Source organism: Bos taurus, chromosome 3, assembly GCF_002263795.3.
Source record: "Bos taurus isolate L1 Dominette 01449 registration number 42190680 breed Hereford chromosome 3, ARS-UCD2.0, whole genome shotgun sequence".
Taxonomy (NCBI): Eukaryota; Metazoa; Chordata; class Mammalia; order Artiodactyla; family Bovidae; genus Bos; species Bos taurus.
In genome coordinates this window covers 93,032,953-93,060,308 of record NC_037330.1, presented here as the reverse complement: position 1 = coordinate 93,060,308, position 27,356 = coordinate 93,032,953, and the positions used below count along the sequence as shown (strand labels likewise).

Genomic DNA, 27,356 nt, shown 5'->3' with positions numbered 1-27,356 from the left:
GAAGCAAAAGAAGATGTTTTTCTGGAATTCTCTTTCTTTTTCTATAATCCAACAGATGTTGGCAATTTGATTTCTGGTTCCTCTGCCTTTTCTAAATCCAGTTTGTACATCTGGAAGTTCTTGGTTCACCTACTGTTGAAGACTAGCTTGAAGAATTTTGAGCATTACTTTGTTAGCATATGAAATGAGTGCAATTGTGCAGTAGTTTGCGCACTCTTTGGCATTGCCCTTCTTTGGGATTGGGATGAAAACTAACCTTTTCAGTTCTGTGGCCATTGCTGAATTTTTCAAATTTACTGGCATAGTGAATGCAGCACTTTCACAGCATCATCTTTTAGGATTAGCAATAGCTCAGCTGCAATTCCATTACCTTCACTAGCTCTGTTTGTAGTGATGCTTTCTAAGGCCCACTGGGCTTCATGCTCCAAGATGTTTGGCTCTAGGTGAGTATTCGCACCATTGTGGTTTCTGGGTCATTAAGATCTCTTTTGTATTGCTCTTCTGTGTATTCTTGCCATCTCTTCCTAATATCTTCTGTTTCTGTTCGGTCCATAATGTTTCTGTCCTTTATTGTGCCCATCATTGCATGGAATGTTCCCCTGGTATCTCTAATTTTCTTGAAGAGATCTCTAGTCTTTCTCATTCTATTGTTTTCTTCTATTTCTTTGTGCTGTTCACTCAAAAAGGCTTTCTTATCTCTCCTTGCTATTCTCTGGATCTCTGCATTCAGATGGGTATATCTATCTTTCTCTCCTTTGCCTTTCATGTCTCTTCTTTTCTCAGCTGTTTGTAAGGCCTCCTCAGACAACCATTTTGCCTTTTTGCATTTCTTTTTCTTGGGGGTGCTTTTGATCACTACCGTCTATACAATGTTACGAACATGCATCCATAGTTCTTCAGGCAGTCTATCAGATCTAATCTCTTGAATCTGTTTGTCACTTCCACTGTATAATCATAGAAGATTAGGCCATACCTGAGTGGTCTAGTGGTTTTCCCTACGTTCTTCAGTTTAAGTTTGAATTTTGCAATAAGGTGTTCATGATGAGCCATAGACACCACCTGGTCTTATTTTTGCTGACTGTATAGAGCATCTCCATCTTTGGCTGCAAAGAATATAATCAATCTGATGTCAGTATTGACCATCTGGTGATGTCCACGTGTAAAGTCATCTCTTGTGTTGTTGGAAGAGGGTGTTTGCTATGACCAACACGTTCTCTTAGCAAAAATCTGTTAGCCTTTGTCCTGCTTCATTTTGTACTCCAAGGCCAAACTTGCCTGTTACTCCAGGTGTCTCCTGATTTCCTTCTTTTGCATTCCCGTCCCCTATAATGAAAAGGACATCTTTTTTTGTGGGTTAGTTCTAGAAGCTGTTCTGTTCAGCAACAAGTTGTAGTTTTAGTTTTCTTGAAGGAGAAGATGAGCACATGTCCTTCTACTCTGCCATCTTGTAGAGAGCAAGCCCAAGAAAGCATGTGGGGAAAAAGAAAGAACTCTCATGCACTGTTGGAAGGGAATGTAAATTGGTGCAACCACTATGGAAAACAATATGGAGATTTCTCAAAATTTTAAAAATAGGACTACCATTTGATCCAGCAATTCTACTTCTTGTATAAATCCAAAGAAAATGAAAACACTAATTTATTTGAAAATGTATACGCACCCCTATGTCCATCGCAGTACAATAGCCAAGATATGGAAACAAACCTAAGTGTCCATAGATGGATGAATGGATAAAGAAGATATAGATAAATAAAAAATATATATGGAGTAGTACTTAGCCATAAAAAAGAAAGAAATCTTGCTGTTTGTAACAACATGGATGGACCTAGAAGGTATTATGCTAAGTGAAGTAAGTCAGACAGAGAAAGACAAATACCACATAGTCTCATGTATGTGTGGAATCTAAAAAACAAAGGAAAACAAAAAAAATCAAGATCATAGATAAAAAGAACAGACTAATTGTTGCCAGAGGGCAGGGGGTTGGAGGGTGGGCAAATGAGTGAAGGGGGTCAATAGGAACAACCTTCCAGTTATAACTGGAGAAGGAAACAGCAACTCACTCCAGTACTCTTGCCTAGAAATCCCATGGATGGAGGAGCTTGGTGCAGGCTGCTGTCCATGGGATCGCAAAGAATCGGCACGACTGAGCAACTTTACTTTCACTTTCACTTTCCAGTTATAATACAAATAAGTCATGGGGATGTAATGTCCAGCATGGTGACTATAGTTAATAATACTGTATTGCACATTTGAAAGTTACTTAGAGAGTAAACCTTAGAAAATATTAGAAGTCTTCATTACAAGGGGAAAAAAAGATATTTATGACTATGTATGGTGACTAATGGTAACTAGACTTATTGTGATATTTGTTTCACAGTGCATACAAATATCAAATCATTATGTTTTCCACCTGAAACTAACATAGTGTTATATATCAGTTATATCTCAATAAAACAATGTTTCTTTTTAAGAACTTTGGTTTTGAATAAGAATATTATTTAAACCTAGCCATCATGTTCTGCTTTTTCATAATTAATTCAAAACAGAGCAGAACTCTGGAATACTTCAATACAATTTATTCTTCAGAATTTTTCTGAGTAAAGGAACTTTCTTGACTCCTACACAGCAAAATATGGCGTGTCTCTATAAGCAAGGTAAAAAGACAACCCTCAGAATGGGAGAAAATAATAGCAAATGAAACAACTGACAAAGGATTAATTTCCAAATTTCCAAAATAAATAAGCAACTCATACAACTCAATACCAGAAAAACAAACAACCCAATCAAAAAGTGAGGAAAAGACCTAAACAGACATTTTTCCAAGGAAGACAGACAGATGGCTAAGAAACACTTAAAAAGATGCTCATATCGCTGATTATTCAGTTCAGTTCAGTCGCTCAGTCGTGTCCGACTCTTAGCGACCCCATGGACTGCAGCCCAGCAGGCTCCTCCGTCCATGGGATTTTCCAGGCAAGAGTACTGGAGTGGGGTGCCATTGCCTTCTCCGCTTGTTCCAAAACAGAAGGGCGTGGCTTCCAAACTGGTTTTCCGACCGCCTGGAGAACAGGAAAACGAGCGAAGAGGCCGGGGCCCCGCCCACCCTGCGGTAGGCTGGACCCTCGTAGGGCCTGTGGGCGGTGCCTTCCGTGGGCGGGGGCGGGGAGCCGGAAGTGGCCCCGCGGAAGGGCACAAAGTGTACTGAAGTATCTGACCCATTGTCGCGGGGCACCGGGGGCCGCGGCCTGATCTCCATACACCAGAACTCCCAATTCTCCGCGTTCTAGCTGCTGCCGCCTCCTGGGACGATGGTGGCCCGCCTGCTGCTGCGCTCTTGGTCCCGGGGCCTTGCCGTTGGCCCGGGAGCCCCATGTCGGCCCTTGAGCACCGGCTTCGAGCCCAGCCAGTACCTGCAGCGCAGCATCGTGCCCACTATGCACTACCAGGACAGCCTGCCCAGGTGAGCCCGGCTTCCAGGTCCCTGTCGCCCACAACCAGCCGAGGGTTCGGCCCCAGACTTTCTCCAGTCACTCTTGTCTCTTCTACCGAACCCTCTTGCACCCCCAAAGCTTCACCTGGGACGCTGCCGCATTCGCCAGTCTGACAATCCCGGGGCACTGGAGCTCAAGAACGCTCAAGTTCTCTTCCAGAATCCACCCCCTCCCCGCCCCCATCCCACACCGCTACCATCATAGTTCTCTCAGAATTTCTCTCTTGAGCTCTTCTCAGACTCCTCCAAAAACTCAGCTTCCAATCAGATATCTAATCGTCCCTCACATTTCTCTCTGAACAAATGTACAACCTGTATATGTCCACCATTACTCTTACGCTTCCAGCTAGGGTGTCGCCCGAATTCCTGCACAGAATATGGATCGGCCAGTTCCTGATACTTAACACTGACAGTTACTCTCCTTTAACTTCTCCCACCACCACCTTTTTCGCAGCTGCTGCCAGAACCCTCAAGCCCCACTCTCCATGTCTCCAGTCCTCTTCGGTTTTAGCACCTGTCAGTCCCCCAAGCTGACTCAGATATTTACCTTACCCTCCAAGTCCTCAGCATTCTAAGTCCAGTCTTCACCTGGAACCCTTTCATCCCTACCAAACCTTCCTCAACACTCCCCCACTTTCCTCCCCCTAAAATATCCTCCCTAATCCACACTACTCCCTGAAACTTCAGCCAAATCTCACAGGATTCTAGACAGCATCTTCAGTACTCCTCCTCAAATCTTACTTTATTCACATTAGATCCAGTTCAGTTCAGTTCAGTTGCTCAGTCCTTTCCGACTCTGCGACCCCATGGACTGCAGCACACCAGGCTTCCCTGTCCATCACCAGCTCCCAAAGCTTATTCACACTCATGTCCTTTGACTCAGTGATGCCATCCAAACCATTTCATCCTCTGTCGTCCCCTTCTCCTCCCACCTTCAATCTTTCCCAGCATCAGGGTCTTTTGCAATGAGTTAGTTCTTTGCATCAGGTGGCCAAAGTATTGGAGCTTCAGCTTTAGCATCAGTCCTTCCAATAAATATTCAGGACTGATTTCCTTTAGGATGGACTGGTTGGATCTCCTTGCAGTCCAAGGGACTCTCAAGAGTCTTCTCCACACCACAGTTCAAAAGCATCAGTTCTTCAGCACTCAGCTTTCTTTATCATCCAACTCTCACATCTATACATGACTACGAGAAAAACCACAGCTTTGACTAGATGGACCTTTGTCGGCAAAGTAATGTCTCTGCTTTTTAATATGCTGGTCATAATTTTTTCTAGGTTGGTCATAACTTTTCTTCCAAGGAGCAAGCATCTTTTAACTTCATGGCTACAGTCACCATCTGCAGTGATTTTGGAGCCCCCCAAAATAAAGTCTGTCACTGTTTCCATTGTTTCCCCCTCTATTTGCCATGAAGTGATGGGACCAGATGCCATGATCTTAGTTTTCTGAATGTTGAGTTTTAAGCCAACTTTTTCATGCTCCTCTTTCACCCTCATCAAGAGGCTCTTCAGTCTTCACTTTCTGCCATAAGGGTGGTGTCATCTGCATATCTGAGGTTATTGATATTTCTTCTGGCAATCTTGATTCCAGCTTGTACTTCATCCAGTCCAGCATTTCTCATGATGTACTGTGCATATAAGTTAAATAAGCAGAGTAACAGTATACAGCTTTGATGTACTCCTTTCCCAATTTGGAACCAGTCTGTTGTTCCGTGTCCAGTTCTAACTGTTGTTTCCTGACCTGCATATAGGTTTCTCAAGAGGCAGGTCAGGTGGTCTGGTATTCCCATCTCTTTCAGAATTTTCCACAGTTTATTGTGATCCACATAGTCAAAGGCTTTGGCATAGTCAATAAAGCAGAAATAGATGTTTTTCTGGAACTCTCTTGCTTTTTCAGTGATCCAACAGATGTTAGCAATTTGATCTCTGGTTCCTCTGCCTTTTCTAAAACCAGCTTGAACATCTGAAAGTTCACGGTCCATGTACTTGAAGCCTGGCTTGGAGAATTTTGAGCATTACTTTGCTAGCATGTGAGATGAGTGCAATTGTGTGGTAGTTTGAGCATTCTTTGGCATTGCCTTTCTTTGGGATTGGCATGAAAACTGACCTTTTCCAGTCCTGTGGCCACTGCTGAGTTTTCCAAATTTGCTGATATATTGAGTGCAACACTTTCACAGCATCATCTTTTAGGATTTGAAATAACTCAACTGGAATTCCATCACCTCCACTAGCTATGTTCGTAGTGATGCTTCCTAAGGCCCACTTGACTTCACATTCCAGGATGTCTGGTTCTAGGTGAGTGATCATACCATCGTGGTTATCTGGGTCATGAAGATCTTTTTTGTATACTTCTTCTGTGTATTCTTGCCACTTCTTAATATCTTCTGTTTCTGTTAGGTCCATACCATTTCTGTCCTTTATTGATCCCATCTTTGCATGAAATGTTGCCTTGGTGTCTATGATTTTCCTGAAAAGATCTCTTGTCTTTCCATCCTATTGTTTTCCTCTATTTCTTTGTACTGATTGTTGAGGAAGGCTTTCTTATCTCTCCTTGCTATTCTTTGGAACTCTGCATTCAAATGGGTATATCTTTCCTTTTCTCCTTTGCCCTTTGCTTCTTTTCTTTCCACAGCTATTTGTAAGGCCTCCTCAGACAACCATTTTGCCTTTTTGCTTTTCTTTTTCTTGGGGATGGTCTTGATCACTGCATTCTGTACAATGTCACAAACCTCTGTCCATAGTTCAGGCACTCTATCAGATTTAATCCCTTGAATCTATTTGTCACTTCCACTGTATAATCGTAAGGGATTTGATTTAGGTCATACCTGAATGGTCTAGTGGTTTTCCCTACTTTCTTCAATTCAAGTCCAAATTTGGCAATAATGAGTTCATGATCTGAGCCACAATCAGCTCTTGACTTTGTTTTTGCTGACTGTATAGAGCTTCTCCATCTTTGGCTGCAAAGAATATAATCAATCTGATTTCAGTATTGACCATCTGGTGATGTCCATGTGTAAAGTCGTCTCTTGTGTTGTTGGAAGAGGGTGTTTGCTATGACCAGTGCATTCTTTTGGCAAAACTCTATTAGCCTTTGCCCTGCTTCATTTTGTACTCCAAGGCCAAATTTGCCTGTTACTCCAGGTAGCTCTTGACTTCCTACTTTTGCATTCCAGTGCCCTATAATGAAAAGGACATCTTTTTTGGGTGTTAGTTCTACAAGGTCTCGTAGGTCTTCATAGAACCGTTCAACTTCAGCTTCTTCAGCATTTCTGGTTGGGGCATAGACTTGGGTTACTGTAATATTGAATGATTTGCCCTGGAAACGAACAGAGATCATTCTGTCTATTTTGAGATTGCATCCAAGTACTGCATTTTGGACTCTTTTGTTGACTATGATAGTTACTCCATTTCTTCTAAGGGATTCTTGCCCACAGTAGTAGATATAATGGTCATCTGAGTTAAATTCACCCATTCCAGTCCATTTTAGTTCGCTGATGCCTAAAATGTCAATGTTCACTCTTGCCATCTCCTGTTAGACCACTTCCAATTTGCCTTGATTCATGGTTCCTATGCAGTGTTGCTCTTTACAGCATCGGGCTTTACTTCCACCACCAGTCACATCCACAATTGGGTATTGTTTTTGCTTTGGCTCCATCTCTTCATTCTTTCTGGAGTTATTTCTCCACTGATCTCCAGTAGCATATTGGGCACCTACCGACTTGGGGAGTTCATCTTTCAGTGTCCTATCTTTTCGCCTTTTCATACTGTTCATGGGGTTCTCAAGGCAAGAATACTGAAGTGTATTAGATCCAGAGCGCACCCAAATTCTATGCCTCTTCACCATAGCTACTCCCCCCACCCTCTTAACACTTCTTCCAGAATTTACTTCCCCTATGAAACAGCCCCAATATATCTTCCTCTCTCCTTCCCTCACCCAGTATTTTCTTTAATTCAGCTTCCAGTTTTCCCAGTCTTTGAACTCCCAGCCTTAAATTAAGCTGCCAGGTCTCCTCCAGTATTAGCAATTTCCCCAAATTTCTTCGCCCTCTACAATCAAACTTTGCTTACTTGCTTACCAGTTAGTTCCTAGTGCAAAGTTCCAAATTTCTTTCAAAAACCTTTTTACTTGCTTCCTTACCAAGCTGCCCGTCAGGGATCTCGCAGTCCAGGGGTTGGAGACCAAGTCTCATTGTAAACAGAACCAAGATTGTCACAGACATCCCCCAGAACTAATAGGTTGCTCTTTTTCTCTACAACCAGGAGCCCCTTAATCCTTAACTCCCAGCCCACCTTCTCAGGAATATCATCTGAGGTGATTCTTGTGAAGTTACAGTGTGCAAACTTCTAAAACAGACTAAAATGAGATTATCTAGTCCCAACCCCGCTGTTTAAATTTGGTAGGAGGTCTGGGAGGAGAAAGAAAAAGTCCCTGTTCCTGTGAGATAAGCCTTGACCTCCTGTGTCTGAGCTGAGCCTGTATGTAGGGGAAAGGTGAGGGATGACAGAGCCAAGCCCAGCAGCAGTTGGCCTTTAACTTGTAGATAGGCCTGGGCATGGAACAACAGACTGGTTCCAAATAGGAAAAGGAGCACGTCAAGGCTGTATATTGTCACCCTGCTTGTTTAACTTGTATGCAGAGTACATCATGAGAAATGCTGGACTGGAAGAAATACAAGCTGGAATCAAGATTGCCAGGAGAAATATCAGTAACCTCAGATATGCACATGACACCACCCTTATGGCAGAAAGTGAAGAGGAACTCAAAAGCCTCTTGATGAAAGTAAAAGAGGAGAGTGAAAAAGTTGGCTTAAAGGTCAACATTCAGAAAACGAAGATCATGGCATCCGGTCCCATTACTTCATAGGAAATAGATGGGGAAACAGTGGAAACGGTGTCAGACTTTATTTTTCTGGGCTCCAAAATCACTGCAGATGGTGACTGTAGCCATGAAATTAAAAGATGCTTACTCCTTGGAAGGAAAGTTATGACCAACCTAGATAGCATATTCAAAAGCAGAGACATTACTTTGCCAACAAAGGTCCATCTAGTCAAGGCTATGGTTTTTCCAGTGGTCATGTATGGATGTGAGAGTTGGACTGTGAAGAAGGCTGAGCGCTGAAGAATTGATGCTTTTGAACTGTGGTGTTGGAGAAGACTCTTGAGAGTCCCTTGGACTGCAGGGAGATCCAACCAGTCCATTCTGAAGATCAGCCCTGGGATTTCTTTGGAAGGAATGATGCTAAAGCTGAAACTCCAGTACTTTGGCCACCTCATGTGAAGAGTTGACTCATTGGAAAAGACTCTGATGCTGGGAGGGATTGAGGGCAGGAGGAGAAGGGGATGACAGAGGATGAGATGGCTGGATGGCATCACTGACTCGATGGACGTGAGTCTGGGTGAACTCCGGGAGTTGGTGATGGACAGGGAGGCCTGGCGTGCTGCGATTCATGGGGTCGCAAAGAGTCGGACATGACTGAGCGACTGAACTGAATTGAACTGGGCCCCACCCAGGTTTAGGATCAGAGGGATTTTCTCCACTGTAGAATTGGAAAGCTGAGAAGAATATTAAAGTCAAGGAATATGAAGATCATTTCTTTCACTCTGCAGAACAAATATCCTGGAGCTACAAATAGCACCCATCACCTGTTGTATAATTCTGTAAACAATGACTCCCTCAGGCCTCCACTTCGTCACCTGTATGTTGAGAGTTAGATGAGATTCCTTATCTCTGAGATTCTGGAAAGGTAAATTGTATTATCTTTACACTCATTTAGATGTCACACTTAATGAAAAGCCCAGGCTTGAAGTCCTGTAGAACTTAGATTTAGATTCCAGATCTGACACTCTATAACTTCAGGCAGTTCTGTCCACTTCTTTTGAGCCCAGTTCTTACCTGCAAAGTAGTATCAGAATGCACAGTTCATAGGGCTGTTGTGAGGGTAGAGTGAGGTAAAATGCCAAAATAGTTGGCATCTTCTCTTGTTAGTTGGCAAGAGAAGGACTAGCCTCTTAATATCAGTATTAGGTGGTCCAACTGGGCCTCCCTTCTTCCCTCATCCTTTTTCTGTCATATCCCTGCCTTTTAGTCAAGTGACTTTGGACTTGCTTTCTTCTAGGAAGCCTTGCAGTATCATTTGCTTGGTTTCCAGCTATTATGTTTTTTTCCTTTGTTCTTTTTTTTTGTGGTCAAATATACAAAACATAAAATTTACCCTTTTAACTATTTTTAGGTGTGCAATTCAGTTAAGTGTTTTTTTTTTCAGGGTTATGTTTTATGCACTGAGAAATTAATCTCAGAATATAAAACCGCAAGTCTGGAGAAGACAAAGGGTGGATCAGCCTGATCTACACATTTACATTATTAACTTGATAAACATTGATTGACATGAATTTGGAGACCAGTCAGTCATGGTGAGGAGTTACTGTATAGTGGGGGAGATTCGACAGGTAAGCAGATATAGTTATAGAATAATGGATCAGTGGGAAGCAGCATCTCATGGTGGTTACGGTCATGAGATAGGAGTCAGATTTGATTTTTAATCCAGCTCTACTTACTAGCTTCATGGCTGTGAGGAAATCATGTAATCTAAAAATGGAGTGTTAATATTACCTTCCTCTCAGGGTTGTTAAAGTTAAATACCCTGATATAAAACACTTAGCACAAAGCCAGGCATATAGCAAGTACTCAGTAGATATTCTCAAGTGCTATAACTACCTTAAATATTTGTTGCATATTGCATTGTATGAGTGTGGTGGTGGGAGTGACTTAGTGCCTGGCAGAGAAAGGAAGCTTCATAGAGGAGGTGCTATTTGAGTTGGAATTTGAAGATTACCACATGAGAGGAGTGATGCAAGGATAGAATAGCATGTGCTAAGAAACAGAAGTCTGAAAATGCATGACGTGTTCAAAAATTTTGAGAAGCTGTTGGGGGGCCCAGCTCAAAGTAAAGACTCATCACTTGGGCCCTGAGTTACTAGAGTTGGGCTGGTGTGTGTGTGTCTGTGTGTTGGCTGGGTTGGGGGAGTGGCACTGTGTCTTAAAAAAATAGTAATGGGCCACTATTTTAGGCCTATAGTTGACCCACAGTCATTGTCAATTATCTTGTGATTTCTTTTACCCCTAATCACTTTAGATGATAGCTGATGTTCAAGACAAAATGGGCATGTTCTCTAGAATTCACATGGGAGGCAGGCGAGGCCCAAGTTTCCAAGGTATGGAGGATGACAGATAGAAACAGTAATGTTCTGAGCCCCGAAGGCATGTTCCGCAAATTGTCTTGACAACCAGAATGAATTTACCAGAATAATATAGATTCTGTAAATAATATAGATTCTATAAATAAATGTATATAATATACTTATTTATATTATATATATAATATAAATAATATAGATTCTGTAAATAATATAGATTCTATAAATAAATGTATATAATATACTTATTTATATTATATATATAATATAAATAATATAGATTCTGTAAATAATATAGATTCTATAAATAAATGTATATAATATACTTATTTATATTATATATATAATATAAATAATATAGATTCTGTAAATAATATAGATTGTGTAAAAATACAAAAGGCTTTATACCTGTGTTCTTGCAGGGAGAATAATAAAATGCCTACTGCTTGGAGGCTTCTTAGATATTGATATCAGTCACTTAGGAGATAAATCAGGTTCGTGCTAACTTTTCTTCCATCCTTATTATAGCAAATGGTGTTTAGATGGGGATGGGGTTCTTTGATAGAGGGTGGGGAAAGAGAACCCACATGGTTAAAATGAACCTGCCAGGCCTCTCTCAAGGCTGTAGCTCTATAGCTCTTTTCAAGGCACCTGGTGAACAACCCCTCAAGGAGCTCAAGAAACTTCAGCTGTGCCTTTGAAACCACTTTTGGTGTTCCTTGAGGAACATACTGAAAAGGCCACAGTAAGGGCAGTGTGGTAGCAAGTTATAGGAAGCCCGATTAAACTGGTTTTAGCCAAAAGGAATGTGTGCACCCACAGACCCAAAAAATCCAGGTTGGGTTAAGAGGTCCAAATGATGTCATCAAGACCTGATTTGCCTTCCCACTCCACTCTTCATTTGTGTGACTCCATTCTCAAGTAGGCTCTCTCCTCATGGTGCCATAGTGGCAGCCATCACCTAAGGCATAGCTTTCGCACTCATTTCTTTGTAACTCAGATGTTAGAGATTCCCTTCCTCATCCTAACAGTTAAAAAAAAAAAAACCCAAACTCCTATAGTTAAGTCTTTAAATTCTTGCTAGGTCTCACTGAGTTTGAACCAGTAAGCTTTAAGCCCACCCCTGGGAGCTGGGCATGGAGTCAGCTCTATCTGAACTGCAGGGACTTAAATAGAAAGGGTCCTCTTACTAAAAGAAGTGAAAGTTTGGGGTAGGCAAAACACCAATATGGTGAAACCCCATTCCAGGCACTGAGGCAGAGATGATGAGCTAGTTCCCTAGGAACATGAGCAGAGTTTGAATCTATAGGACTTGACGACCAAGTAAGTAAAAAAAAAAAACAAAAAACGTATTTATCAGAAGAAAAGCAGTGACAAACCTAGACGGTGTATTAAAAAGCAGAGACATTACTTTGCCGACAAAGGTCTGTATTGTCAAAGCTATGGTTTTTCTAGTAGTCATGTATGGATGTGAGAGTTGGACCATAAAGGCTGAGCGCCAAAGAATTGATGACTTTGAACTGTGGTGCTGGAGAAGACTCTTGAGAGTCCCTTCCACAGCAAGGAGATCAAACCAGTCAATCCTAAAGGGAATCAATCTTGAATATTCATTGGAGGGACAGATGCTGAGGCTGAAGTTCCAATACTTTGGCCACCTGATGGGAAGAGCCGACTCATTAGAAAAGACACCCATGCTGGGAAAGATTGAAGGCAGGAGGAGAAGGGGATGACAGAGGACAAGATGGTTGATGGCATCACTGACTCAATGGACATGAGTTTGAGCAAGCTGCGGGAGATGGTGAAGGACAGGGAAGCCTGGCGTGCTGCAGTCCATGGGGTCGCAAAGAGTGGGACACAACTGAGCGACTGAACAACAACAATCGAGTGCTTACTGTGTACCAGGCACTGTTCTGAGTCTGTGACATGTGTCGCCTCATTGAATTTGCACACAACACTGAAAAGTACGTATTAGTATCATCTCCACTTTATGTACGGGGAAAGTTATGTGCAGAGCAGCAGCATGCCCGGAGTCACACAGCTGTAAATGGTGATGCCAGAGTCTGCCCTTTCACCATCGTGCAGTTCTGCTGCCTTGCCGCAGGAGGAATCAACCGGATTCCTGTGGTTGTGGTCACAGAATTGTAAAGGAGCTTTAGAAACAGTCTCTTTCAGTTCCTTCATCTTACTGAGGAAAAAATTGATCACCAGAGACGAACATAACTTGTTTAGAAACATTTCTAACAGCTTTATTGAGATATTGGAGAGGGAAATGGCAACCTACTCCAGTATTTTTGCCTGGAAAATCCCATGGATGGTGGGACCTGGTAGGCTACATACAGTCCCTGGGGTTGCAAAGAGTTAGACACGACTGAGCAACTTCACTTCAGTTTATTGAGATATAATTCACATGCCATAAAATTGACACTTTAAAAATTGAGATATAGTAGATTTACAGTATTATGTAAGTTTCAGGTGTACAACATAGTGACTGATAATTTTTAAAGATTGTACTCCATTTACAGTTAATATAAAATGGTGGCTATCCTCGATGTGCTACAGATACATCCCTGTGGCTTATTTTGTACCGAGTGGTTTGTACCTCTTAACCCCCTACCCCTGTTTTGCCCTTCACTGCTTCCTTCTCCCCACTAGTCACCACTTAGTTTGTTTTCTGTATCTGTGTTTCTTGTTATATTCACCAGCTTTATTTTTAAATTTCACATATAAATGATACCATACAGTATCTGTCTTTCTCTTTCTGACATATTTCACTAAGCATAATACCCAAGAATATGCATTCCTCACAGGACTCCTGGTGAGCTGGGCGTGACTTGAGAGTCCATCCCTTGGTTGGCTGGCGATGGATAGACCTGTGTTTCTCTTTTGTATGATTCTCTGTCAAAAATACACCAATAAATTTAAAAATAGAACTTTTTTTCATCTTAAGAAAGAAAAAGACTGTTGTTCAAATTAAGTAGAATTAAAATCCATGCCAGTGCAGGGTTAACACAAGTATTATAATTGTGACAGGAATCAGGAATATTTTGGCTGCTTCTGCTTCCCCATTTTTAATTTGTTAGTATATTTACTAATTTAGCTCATGAAAATACATTAAAAGGTTATTCTTCTACCTAGAAAATAAAAGGAGTACTGTTGATACTTAAATTCATCTATTCTCATTTGTCAGTGGCTTAGGCTTCCTCTTGTGTTGTTTTTTGTGTGTGTGTTTTTTTTTTTTTTGAAAGAATTTAATTATCCAGTAATTATTTATGAGTTTGGATTGGCAAGCTAACTAACCTCTTCCACATCTTGTCACCATTACACTGACCTTGTTTTCTCCCCAGGCTGCCTATTCCCAAACTTGAAGACACCATTAGAAGATACCTCAGTGCACAGAAGCCTCTGTTGGATGACAGCCAGTTCAGGTAAATGCTGAGAAACCCAAATGACCATGGTGGGGTGGTTCAGGAGAAGCTGACAAGTGGTGGTGGACCAATCTTCGGGGAGTGTCTATGATTTGACTGGGTCCTCAGGCACCTGAGACCCAGTCTTTACATTTGCAAGTTCAGGAAATAGATTTTCACTCATGAAGGGGTGACCAAGCCCTAAGGTGAGACTCTTTAACTTGACTGAATAAACAATGGTTTAGACACTAGAATGCCAAATTTGACTGCCCTGGCAGATTTTACCTCGTCAGCTAGCTGACACTGGTCATTTGCAGAGGGCATGTGCTCTTGGCAGGGAGCTTCATTGAGGAGAGCATGTGGCAGACCAGAAGTTTGCTTGGTGAGCTTATGTACTGGGTTAGATAGTATGTCCCCTAAATCCACTCCCTTCTCAAAAACCTCAGTATGCAACCTTATCGGAAAGAGGGTAGTTGTATGTGTAATTAGTTAAAAGCAGTTCAGTTCAGTCACTCAGTCGTGTCTGATTCTTTGTGACCCCGTGGACTGCAGCATGCCAGGCTTCCCTGTCCATCACCAATTCCCAGAGCTTGCTCAAACTCATGTCCATTATGATGAGGTCATACTATTAATAGAGAAGGTTTAGTCCTTATTCCAGTCCTTAGAAGGGATAAAGAGACAGCCATGTAAAGACAGAGGAGGTTGGAGTGTAGTAACAGGCTGAGGAATGCCAAGGATACCTGATACACCACAAGCGAAGAGAAAGGCCTGGGACGGATTCTCCCCGAGAGTCTTCAGAGAGAGTATGGTCTTGTCAGCACCTTGATTGTGTACTTGTAGCCCCCAAAACTATGAGAGAATACATTTCTGTTTGTCTTAAGCCATCTGCTCTGTGGCACTTCGTCTTGGCAGTCGTGGGAAACTAATTCAGCCTGGAAGTGGAAAATAATATTGGATATTGTAAAAAAAATGGATTCCATCAGGCTATTGTATCCTGGTGTAGTACTCTTTTTCCACAATGGGAATTTGTTGTGCAGAACACTGGCCTTGTCATTAGAATCACATAGAGTCCTTCACTGGCCAGTGATGGCAAAAAACAGATGAACTGTCCACTGTCTTTTTGTTGTTGTTTAGTCATGGCACCCCACTCCAGTACTCTTGCCTGGAAAATCCCGTGGATGGAGGAGCCTGGTGGGCTGCAGTCCATGGGGTCACTAAGAGTCCGGCTTGACTGAGCGACTTCACTTTCACTTTTCACTTTCGTGCATTGGAGAAAGAAATGGCAACCCACTCCAGTGTTCTTACCTGGAGAATCCCAGGGACAGGGGAGCCTGGTGGGCTGCCGTCTATGGGGTCCCACAGAGTCGGACACAACTGAAGCAACTTAGCAGCAGCAGCAGCAGTCATTGTCATGTCCGTCACTTTTGTGACCCCATGGACTGTAGCCTGCCAGGATCCTCTGTCCATGGGATTTTCCAGGCAGGAATACTGAAGTGGGTTGCCATTTCCTTCTCCAGGGGATCTTCCCTACCCAGGAATTGAACCCACATCTTCTGCATTGGCAGGCAGATTCTTTTATCACTGAGCCACCAGGGAAGCTAATCCACTGCTTTTAAATATTCCATATTAGTCACTTGAAGCTTCTCTTGACATAGTAATGATTTAATAGCTACCCATTATTAAGTATTCTTTTTCAAACTATCGTAAATCCTTAGCTTTATAAATATTTTAAAAATCATGTAAAGTGGTGTATTTCTGGGTTAACATATAAAGAAACTGAGACTGAGAAAGATGGAATAACTTGTCCAAGGTCATACAATTTGAAAGTTACAGAGCTAGAATTCAAACTTGACTCTTCTTGACTCCAAAGCTTTTGGAGTCATTTTCTCCATGTCAAGCTGCCTCCTAGATTACACATTGTTTTATGAGATGTGAATTCACCTTCCTGATCTGTCATTTTAAGAAAATATCTTAGATTTATCTGCTTAGATTGATTCTCCTCTTCTGACCAGAGATACTTTCTGGTGTCAGTCCCAGATTCTAGGGATATGCTAGGGAACCCAAAGTTCTCCGATGCATTTGTGGCCATGAATCTAAAAACCACCTATTCCCTGTCATGGTTTGATTATGTCTTTTCTTGAACATTTCAGGAAAACAGAACAGTTGTGTAAGAGTTTTGAAACTGGAATTGGAAAAGAACTGCATGAGCAGCTGGTCACTCAGGACAAGCAGAATAAACATACAAGCTACATTTCAGGTGGGTAGGCAGGGCTGTGAATGTGGTATTTCCAGAGCCTTCCATGATGGAAAGCAGGTCATCTTCTCTCCTGTTTTGGTCTCACAGGTATTTTTGGTGAGACCAAAAACGTTTGTGAAGTGTTGTCTCATCCTGTCTTCCTGAGGTGAACATTAAGGCTGAGTGAGTTCTTCCTCCACTGAGGTGTTGTCTGGAGTCTGTCGTCAAGAGCAGTGGCTTACCTGCTCTGTAGATAGGATCAGGACAGAACCTCATCATTGGTTCTGTCTGAAAAGGATGCAGGATTTAGTCCTGTGTCCTGTATGTATCATTCTAGGTCCTTCGTTGTCTGGCCCAGCTGCCTGCTCCAGCCTCATTTCACCATCCTCCCTGACACACCCATGCTTCAGCAAAACTGAGTAGCTTCTTCCCTCGACCCCTTAGTCTTTTCATTCTTCTGGGCCTTAATCCATGTTGTTCCCACCACCTTTTTTTGCCTGGCAAATTCTTCCTTTGGACCCCGTTAAGATGGTTGTCAGAGGCTGGGAGTAGGGGCTGCAAAATGGAGAAGAGGATCAAAAGGTACAGACTTTCAGTTATAACATAAGTAAGTCCTGGGGATGCAATATACACCTGGGTGACTGTAGTTGGTACTGTATTATGTATTTGAAAGTTGCTGTGAGTATGGATATTAAAACTTCTAATAAGGAAAAAATTTTTATAAGTGTGTATGGTGATGGATGTGCTGAGCATTTTACATATATACAAATATCGAATCATTATGTTGTACACTTGAAGCTAATATAATGTTATATGTCAGTTACATCTCAATTTGAAAAAAGCAGAAAAGACCAGATCTGGGTAGGATGATTTTTCTATAAAACCTTTCAGCCCTTCCCTTTCAGAGTTGGTTGCTTCCACTTCTGTTCCCACTGCACTTCTTTTAACTCAGTTTATGTTTGTAGTAAGGTTATACATGCATATCATTTAAAGAATCAAATAGTTTTCTCATGCTTGTTATGAGAAGCCACAGTTTCCTGACCTTGACTTAATTTCTCACTTCTCATTTTGCCCCATTCTCTAAATTACTTACTCATATCAGTGCATCTTTTTTAGTTTTAGGCATTATCTATAGATGTCTCACTATAAAAGAGTAGGATTTGTCGGTCTCTTGTATCCTCACCACATTTCCATCCCCTTATTGTCACAGTATGCTATGCTGTGCTTAGTCGCTCAGTCGTGTCCAACTCTTTGTGATCCCATGGACTGTAGCCCACCAGGCTCCTCTATCGTGGGATTCTTCAGACAAGGATACTGGAGTGGCTATCCCCTTCTTCAGGGGATCTTCCCAACCCAGGGATCGAATGCAGGTCTCCTGCAATGCAGGCAGATTCTTTACCGACTGTGCCACTAGGGAAGCTACCTGGCGTTTATACTGTTATAATCATGCAAACGCTGTTTGTCAGCTGAGTTGTGTAGCACACTGGAATTGTTTTGCCTTTTCCATACTAACTTTGTTTTCTCTATAATTAATAATTATACCTTCTTCTGTTTTGCTTTCTATGTGCCTAATAATTTATCTGGGAATTTTTTTTTAATTTCTCATCTTTAATGGTCTTTTTGCTTTTTTTCCTGTTTGTTTTACCCTCTTTTCTTTCTTCAGATCTTTCGTAATCCTTCTCTGTTGTCTTAAACCTGAATGAGATATTAAAAGTTATGGGAATTTCTATAAATGAGAGTGGGCTTGTCAGTCACAGCTTCACTGTAATGTCATCGGCTAAACCACTTCCTCTGGGCGCCCCTAATGTTGGTGTCTTTGGGTTATTTAGACTTCTTAGGGAAGGCTTTTCCAGTTAACTGCCAAAAGGTATATTCCTGGTTGCTGCTGTTGCAGGAGTGAGATTAAGGAAAGAAGACTTGAGTTCTCATCTATGACTTACATCTCCCAATTTTACTTTCTCCAGTGAATAAAACTTAAATCTTCTACTGGAATAGGGAGGGAATCTAGGGGGTGGGGTTCTAATTAAACAGCCCTTCAACCAGTGTACCTAGGCTACTACATCCTGAGCCATCTGGGGGTTCTGCTGTTTAAGTCATATTGTTTCCTGGCTTTCTTTGCTGCCAGCTTAGGGTTGGCTTTCTCTGACTCTGCTAGATAATTTTATACTTTCCAATATTTGTTCTTTTCTTCTCTCTCATTCTCTTTGCCTTATTGGCTTATGTCTTTTTAAAATTCTTTTACTCAGGGGATCAGAAGCATAAATTCATGTCTTCTTTCATCAAATGTATCTTACCCCCATTTTAATGAATTGCATTCTATTTTAATTCTGTTTATCTCCTTCGCCAGAGTTCTTCTGAATTGAAATCCATGCTCTATCCCCAGGCCGAGGGCCTGGCATGGCACTGATTCTCAAGGAATGAAATGGAATTAATGGATCAACAAATGAATAATAGATAAATTTTTGCCTATTAATCCTTCCCCAATGCTTTATGTATAAAAACTACTTCTTCCCATTGAAGATACCCCATATTTGTAGAGTTCACCCATGCTTGCTAATCCAACCAGGAACTTCCCTTGAAAACATGTTTTCTAATAAGATACTGTTTCTGGAATTTTTACAAGCATCCACAGGAATACAGAGGGCTAGTTTGAGTGGCTTATATGCACTGAGTTATTTCTAATTGCCTTTCAAGTATTTCCTAAAAGAGGGAGTAGTGTACATAGTACACAGAATGATGGTGAAAACTTTTCTGTCATTTTAGGGAGACAGTCAAGTATGGATATTGTCCCTGAAAGGAGGTGAAGCACAGGAGGGGTGGGGATTAAAAACTGTTCTGTTTTAGTCTGAATGCAAGTGAGGAATTACTGTTTTTTATTTCTGTAAGTGTTAAGGAGGAAAACAGAATGAAGAGGAAAAAGCAATTAATAAATATTAGAGAAATGTAAGTCAAAACCACAGTGATGGTTATCCACTAGAATGGCTCCAATCAAATAAGACTGATAGTCATGTTAACAACAACACTAGAGATGACTCTACACATGGACATCACCACATGGTCAATACTGAAATCAGACTAATTATATTCTTTGCAGCCAAAGATGGAGAAGCTCTATACAGTCAGCAAAAACAAGGTCAAAAGCTGCCTATGGCTCAGATCATGAACTCCTTATTGCCAAATTTGGACTTGAATTGAAGAAAGTAGGGAAAACCACTAGACCATTCAGATATGACCTAAATCAAATCCCTTATGATTATACAGTGGAAGTGACAAATAGGTTTAAGGTATTAGATCTGATACACAGAGTGCCAGAAGAACTATGGATGGAGGTTTGTGACATTGTACGGGAGGCAGTGATCAAGACCATCCCCAAGAAAAAGAAATGCAAAAAGGCAAAATGGTTGTCTGAGGAGGCCTTACAAATAGCTGAGAAAAGAAGAGAAGTGAAAGGCAGAGGAAAAAAGGGAAAGATATATTATCTGAATGGAGAGTTCCAAAGAATAGCAAGGAGAGATAAGAAAGCCTTCCTCAGCAATCAATGCAAAGAAATAGAGGAAAACAATAGAATGGGAAAGCCTGGAGATCTCTTCAAAAAAATTAGAAATACCAAGGGGATACCTCATGCAAAGATGGGCACAAAAAAGGACAGAAACAGTATGGACATAACAGAAGCAGAAGATATTAAGAAGAGGTGGCAAGAATACACAGAAGAAGTGTACAAAAAAGATCTTCATGACCCAGATAACCACGGTGGTGTGGTCACTCACCTAGAGCCAGACATCCTGGAATATGAAATCAAATGGGACTGAGGAAACATCACTACGAACATAGCTAGTGGAGGTGATGGAATTCCAGTTGAGCTGTTTCAAATCCTAAAAGATAATGCTGCAAAAGTGCTGCACTCAGAATGGCAGCAAATTTGGAAAACTTATCAGTGGCCACAGGACTGGAAAAGGTCAGTTTTCATTCCAATCCTAAAGAAGGTCAATGCCAAAGAACATGCAAATTACTGCACAATTGCATTCATCTCACACGCTAGCAAAGTAATGCTCAAGATTCTCCAAGCCAGGCTTCAACAGTACGTGAACCAAGAACTTCCAGATGTCCAAGCTGGATTTAGAAAAGGCAGAGGAACCAGAGATCAAATTGCCATTATCCATTGGATCATCAAAAAAGCAAGAGAGTTTCAGAAAAACATCTACTTCTGTTTTATTGACTACACTGAATAAATTGTTGTGTGGATCACAACAAACTGTGGAGAGTTCTGAAAGAGATTGGAATACCAGACCACCTGACGTGCCTCCTGAGAAATCTGTATGCAGGTCAAGAAGCAACAGTTAGAACTGGACATGGAACAACAGACTGGTTCCAAATAGGAAAAGGAGTACGTCAAGGTGGTATATTGTCACCCTGCTTATTTAACTTATATGCAGAGTACATCATGAGAAATGCTGGGCTGGAAGAAACACAAGCTGGAATCAAGATTGCCAGGAGAAATATCAATAACCTGAGATATGCAGATGGCACTACCCTTATGGCAGAAAGTGAAGAAGAACTAAAGAGCCTCTTGATGAAAGTGAAAGAGGAGAGTGAAAAAGCTGGCTTAAAACTCAATATTCAAAAAATGAAGATCATGGCATCTGGTCCCATCCCTTCATGGCACATAGATGGAAAAACAGTGGAAACAGTGAAAGACTTTATTTTCTTGGGCTCCAAAATTACTGCAGATGGTGACTGCAGCCATGAAGTTAAAATATGCTTACTCCTTGGAGGAAAAGCTTGACAGCATATTAAAAAGCAGAGACATTACTTTACCAACAAAAGTTTGTCTCAAAGCTATGGTTTTCCAAGTAGTCATGTATGGATGTGAGAGTTGGACCATAAAGAAGGCTGAGCACTGAAGAATTGATGCTTTTCAACTGTGGTGCTGGAGAAGACTCTTGAGAGGCCCCTGCACTGCAAGAAGATCCAACCAGTCCATCCTAAAGGAAATCAGTCCTGAATATTCATTAGAAAGACTGATGGTGAAGCTGAAACTCCAATACTTTGGCTATCTGATGTGAAGAGCTGACTCATTGGAAAAGACCCTGATGTTGGGAAAGATTGAAAGCAGGAGGAGAAGGGGAGGACAGAGCACAAGATGGTTGGATGGCATCACTGACTCAATGGACATGAGTTGAGAAAGCTCCAGAAGTTGGTGATGGACAGGGAAACCTGGCATGCTGCAGTCCAGTGGGTCGGGAAGAGTCAGAAATAATTGTGCAACTGAACTGAACTGAGTGGTAACAAATGTTGCTGAGGATGTGGAGAAATTGAAACCCTTGTACACTGCTGGTGGTAATGGTGCAGCCACTTTGGAAGACACCTGGGCAATTCCTCAAAAGATTAAACATAGAGTTCTGGTTCAAGATGGTGGAGTAGAAGGGCATGGAATTCACCTCCTCCCACTGATATGTCAGAAATATTTCTACATGTGGACTGAAAGCTTGCAGAAGATCCCATACAACCAAAGCTGCAAGGAAGGTCCCCACTTAACTGGGTAGGATGAAGGGAAAAGGGAGAGGAGTAAGTGGGACAGGACCTGCGCTCCTGGGACGGAGCTGTGAAAGATGACCTCTTCCCTCACCTGTCAACCTCCTTCACTGAGTATGAGATCCACCAGGACAGATAGGGAGCTTCAGAGGCTGGAGAGGAGAGTGTAGGAGCTGGTTTGCCACCCTGCAGAGGAGAGAGACCCACAGATGGTCCAGGCCATATTGTCTCACTTCTGAGCCCAAGACACCTGCCTGCTGGTGTGTGCAGCAACTGAGTGCTGAAACTTAGGTTTCAGAGGGCAGACACGGGGGTAGGACGTGGTTTGGCTGTGGGGAGACAGCCCAAAGGGCTTGGAGTATGGCCAGGCTGAACAAAGGGTGTGCACATGATTGATGGTATTGGCACAAAAACAGACATATGTATCAGTGGAACAGAATAGAGAGCCCAGAAATAAATCCACACACCTATGGTCAATTAATCTATCACAAAATAGGCAAGAATATACAGTGGAGACAAGACAGTCTCTTTAATAAGTAGTGCTGGGAAAACGGGACAACTACATGTAAAACAACGAAGTTAGAACATTCTCTAATACCATATACAAAAATAACTCAAAATGATTAAAGACCTAAGTATAAGATCAGTTACAATAAAGCTACTAGAGAAAAACATAAGGAGAATACTCTTTGACATGAACCATAGCAAAGTTTTTTTTTAGGTCTGTCTCCAGAGTAATGGAAATAAAGGCAAAAATAAGTGAATGGGACCTAATTAAACTTAAAAAGCTTTAGAAGCACAGCAAAGGAAACCATAAACAAAACAAAAAGACAACCTGTGAAATGAGAGAAAATATTTGCAAATGATGTAACCAACAGAGATTAGTCTCCAAAATGTACAAACAGCTCCTACAGTTCAATATAAAAAAACAAACAGCCTAATCAAAAAAATGGGAAGACCTAAATAAACATCTCACCAAAGAAGACATATAGAGATAGCCAATGCGCACATGAAGAGATGCTCAATATCGCTAATTATTTGAGAAAAAAAATATGGGGTATTGCCTCACGCCAATCAAAATAGTTATCATTAGAAAGATCTACAAATAATAAATGCCAAAGAGGGTGTGGAGAAAAGGGAGCCCTCCTACACTATTGGTAGGAATGTAAATTGGTGCAGCCACTATGGGGAACGGTATATGATCCAGCATATATGCATATATATGGGCATATATCCGGAGAAAAACTCTACTTCATAAAGGTACATGCTCCCCAGTGTTCATAACTGCACTATTTACAGTAGCCAAGACACGAAAGCGGCATAAATGTCCATCATAGGTGAATGGGTAAAGAAGATGTGGGGGGTGTATATATATACACACACACAGACACACAATGGAATATTCCTCAGCTATCAAAAAATGAAATAATGCCATTTGCAGCAACATGGATGGACGTAGAGATTAGCACATATACTGAAGTAAGTCAGAGAAAGATAACCATCATATGGTACCACATGTGGAATCTAAAATATACCGATGAGCTTATTTCTAAAACGTGTTTGAGACAGACTCACAGACATGAAAATAAACTTAAGATTGCCAAAAGGGGAAAGGTGGTGGGGGAGGGATAAATTAGGAGTTTGGCATTAGCAGATACCAATATATCTAAGATAGACAAACAGCAAGGACCTACTGTATAGCACAAGGAACTATATTCAGTATCTTGTAATAATCTAAAATGGGTAAGTGTCTGAAAAAGACTAGGTATATGTGTAACTGAATCACTTTGCTCTACACCTGAACTGACACAGCACTGTAAATCAACGATACTTCATTCTCAGTCAAAAAGCAAAGGGTTAGAGTAGACTTCCCATATGACCCAGCAATCCCTATCCTAGCTATATCTTCCAAGAAAACTGAGAACATAATGTCCTCACACAAAGAAAGCACTAGCATTATAATAAGCAACAAGTGGAAACAAATGTCCATGTACAGGTGAATGGATAAACAAGATACAGTATATTACTGGAACATTACTTACCAATAAAAAGAAATGAAGAACTGATACATGCCACAGTGTGGATGAATTTCCAATACATTATTATAAGTGATAGAGTGTGTGTTCAATTGCTTAGTCGTGCTGACTCTTTGCAGCCACATGGACTGTAGCCCGCCAGGCTCCTCTGTTCAAGAAATTTTCCAGGCAAGAATACTAGAGTGGGTTGTTTTTTTTGTACTGCAGTGGATCTTCCTGACCCAGGGATCGAACCTGCATCTCTTGTGTCTCCTACATTGGCAGGTGGGTTCTTTACCACTAGAGCCACTGGGAAGCCCATAAGTGATAGAAGTCAGATGCAAAAGACGACATATTATATGTTCCCATTTAATGTTTTTGAATTATTGCAAAGCAAAAAAAAAAAAAAATCAGAAAATTCCACCCTCTGAAAGTGATCGTCATTTCTTCTGAATATGCTTGATTTTTTTTTTTTTCTTTCTCACATTCTGTCTTTAGGAACTCTTTATTGTTCACTTTTATTTTTTAGGCCCCTGGTTTGATATGTATTTAACTGCTCGAGATCCTGTTGTCCTGAACTTTAATCCGTTTATCTCATTCAACCCTGATCCAAAGTCCGAGTATAATGACCAGCTCACCCGGGCCACCAACATGACTGTCTCTGCCATCCGGTTTCTGAAGACACTTCGGGCTGACCTTCTGGAGCCAGAAGTGTTCCATTTGAACCCTGCCAAAAGTGATACCGATACCTTCAAGAGATTCATACGCTTTGTGCCTTCCTTCCTGTCTTGGTATGGCGCCTACTTGGTCAATGCATATCCCCTGGACATGTCCCAGTATTATCGGCTTTTCAATTCAACTCGTTTACCCAGACCCCATCGAGATGAACTCTTCACCGATGACAAGGCCAGACACCTCCTGGTCCTAAGAAAAGGACACTTCTACATCTTTGATGTCCTGGATCAAGATGGGAACATTGTGAGTGCCTCTGAAATCCAGGCTCATCTGAAGTACATTCTGTCAGACAATAGCCCGGCCCCCGAGTTTCCGCTTTCGTATCTGACTAGTGAGAACCGGGACATCTGGGCAGAGCTCAGACAGAAGCTGGTGAGTGGTGGCAACGAGGCGACCCTGGGGAAAGTGGACTCGGCTGTGTTCTGTCTCTGCCTAGATGACTTCCCCATTAGGGACTTTGTCCACCTGTCCCACAGCATGCTGCATGGTGACGGCACAAACCGCTGGTTTGACAAATCCTTTAACCTCATTATAGCCAAGGATGGCACTGCTGCCATCCACTTTGAGCATGCCTGGGGCGATGGTGTTGCAGTGCTCAGGTTTTTTAATGAAGTGTTTAAAGATAGCACTCAGGCCCCTGCCATCACTCCCCAGAGCCAGCCGGCCAGCACTGACTCTTCTGTGGCTGTACAAAAACTCAACTTCAAGCTGAGCGATGCTTTAAAGACTGGCATTAGCGCTGCTAAAGAAAAATTTGATGCCACCGTGAAAAGCCTCACCATCGACTACATCCGGTTTCAGAGAGGAGGCAGAGAATTCCTGAAGAAGCAGAAGCTGAGCCCTGACTCGATGGCTCAGCTGGCCTTCCAGATGGCCTTCCTGCGGCAGTACGGGCAGACGGTGGCCACCTATGAGTCCTGTAGCACTGCAGCATTCAAGCACGGCCGCACCGAGACCATCCGCCCGGCCTCCATCTTCACAAAGACGTGCTCCGAGGCCTTTGTCAGGGAGCCTTCCAAGTATAGCGCTGGAGAGCTTCAGCAGATGATGGCCAAGTGCTCCACATACCACAACCAGCTGACCAGAGAAGCAGCAATGGGTGAGACGGGGTTGGGGAGCATGCCGTTTGGTCTTGTTGCTCTCAGCTCTGGGGTATGCCTCAGTACTATTCTGATTTCCACCCTTCTCTAGGCTTAATCCATCTGCCAACTGATTATTATTTTTTCCTTAGCAGTCTAAACAGCCAGACTAGCCACTAGGGACAGACCATTCTCTCCCTCTGAGCAGGAATGGGGCGATGCATCTGACTTAAATGCATCATCCTCATTTAAGGTCATTTTCAGCTGTGTCACATACTCTCTTCCTATTATTTATTGGTCTTCAGCCTCATTTTTGACAATGCAGGATTTCTAAGCCCACAGCCCCTCTTACTTCAGCCCAGTTGTAGTGTGATGGCTGCGTGTAAATAGGCCATCTCAGAAGCTCTTCCCTACCTAAGTGGCATCATTTTGCTCCTTTCTGATGAAATTCAAGACCTAGGAAGGACCTGAGGGATCACATAGTCCAGTCCTTTCATATGGCAAAGTCCTGGAACTAAAAGGGACCTCCAAGATCATTCTGGTCTCAGCCTTCTCTATTTTATAGGTCGGAAGCTGAGACCACTGGCCCAGGATCACACAGCAAATTAGCAGGAAAGCTGAGATTAGAACCTGGTCAAATACCCTTTCCATTTTGTTCCACTGACTCCATCTTGTCCTTTGTACTTGATTTGGGCTTTTGGTTTTCCCTTAGTTTTTGAGTCCATGGTGTGCTCTCCACATACTTTTCGTGACTGTTTAAACTGATTCAATCTCAGAATTTTAAAAATTAGGTGTATCTTAGGCTGATTTTTAGCTCAGCTGTTCACTGCTTTTTTAAAAGGAATATTCTAGAATGCACTGCTCCAGAATTTAGCAAGGTGGAGGTGTGAATGCAGAGGTCAACAAACCCTTCTTCCCCTCTCGAGGATGCTGTGAAGAATATTCCTACCTTGGGTGGGAGGTGTTACTAAGTGAGGTCCCTTTCAGTTCTGAGTCTGATTTTCCATTTTGTCTCTGACAGGCCAGGGCTTTGATCGACACTTGTTTGCTCTGCGGTACCTGGCAGCAGCCAGAGGGATCAGCATGCCCGAGCTGTTCCTGGACCCTGCATATAGGCAGATAAACCACAACATCCTGTCCACCAGCACACTGAGCAGCCCAGCAGTGAACATCGGCTGCTTTGCCCCCGTGGTCCCTGATGGTTTTGGCATTGGGTACTCCGTTCAGGACAACTGGATAGGCTGCAACGTCTCTGCCTACCAAAGCCGCAATGCCCGTGAGTTTCTCCAGTGTGTGGAGAAGGCCTTAGAAGACATGTTTGATGCCTTGGAAGGCAAAATGATCAAAACCTAGCTTCTAGGTGAGTGAAAAGCCTCTGTTTCACCAGCATAAAAACTGGGGCCTCTGTAGCCAGTAGGCACTATTCTGTGACTAATGAAACTAATTATGAGGTGCCTGAGCACCACTGCTATAAGATTTGAGCCTTAAAACCATAGTTTTAAAGCTAAACATATGATTTCCAAGACCATATCTAAAGATGCTGTAAGATTCCGGTTTTAAGGACATTATCAGGAGGTAAGACTTGGAAAATAACTCAGATGTACTTATTGTTGAAGCAGAAATAAAATTTAATTCTTTCTTAGAGGTGGTTCCTCTTAGGCTTTTTTGTGTTGGG

The 27,356-nt window shown here is 42.1% G+C and overlaps 1 protein-coding gene across 6 annotated transcripts; it reads left to right on the top strand.

The window, feature by feature from the left end:
• The first annotated feature begins 3,190 nt into the window (after nt 1–3,190).
• On the top strand, nt 3,191–27,323 carry CPT2 (carnitine palmitoyltransferase 2). 6 transcript variants are annotated; one of them, NM_001045889.2, is given in 5 exon segments: nt 3,191–3,457; nt 14,025–14,105; nt 16,235–16,341; nt 24,397–25,701; nt 26,703–27,323. In NM_001045889.2, coding segments are annotated over 5 exon segments (1,977 nt in total). In that variant the 5' UTR covers nt 3,191–3,305; the 3' UTR covers nt 27,035–27,323.
• The last annotated feature ends 33 nt before the right edge of the window (nt 27,324–27,356 follow it).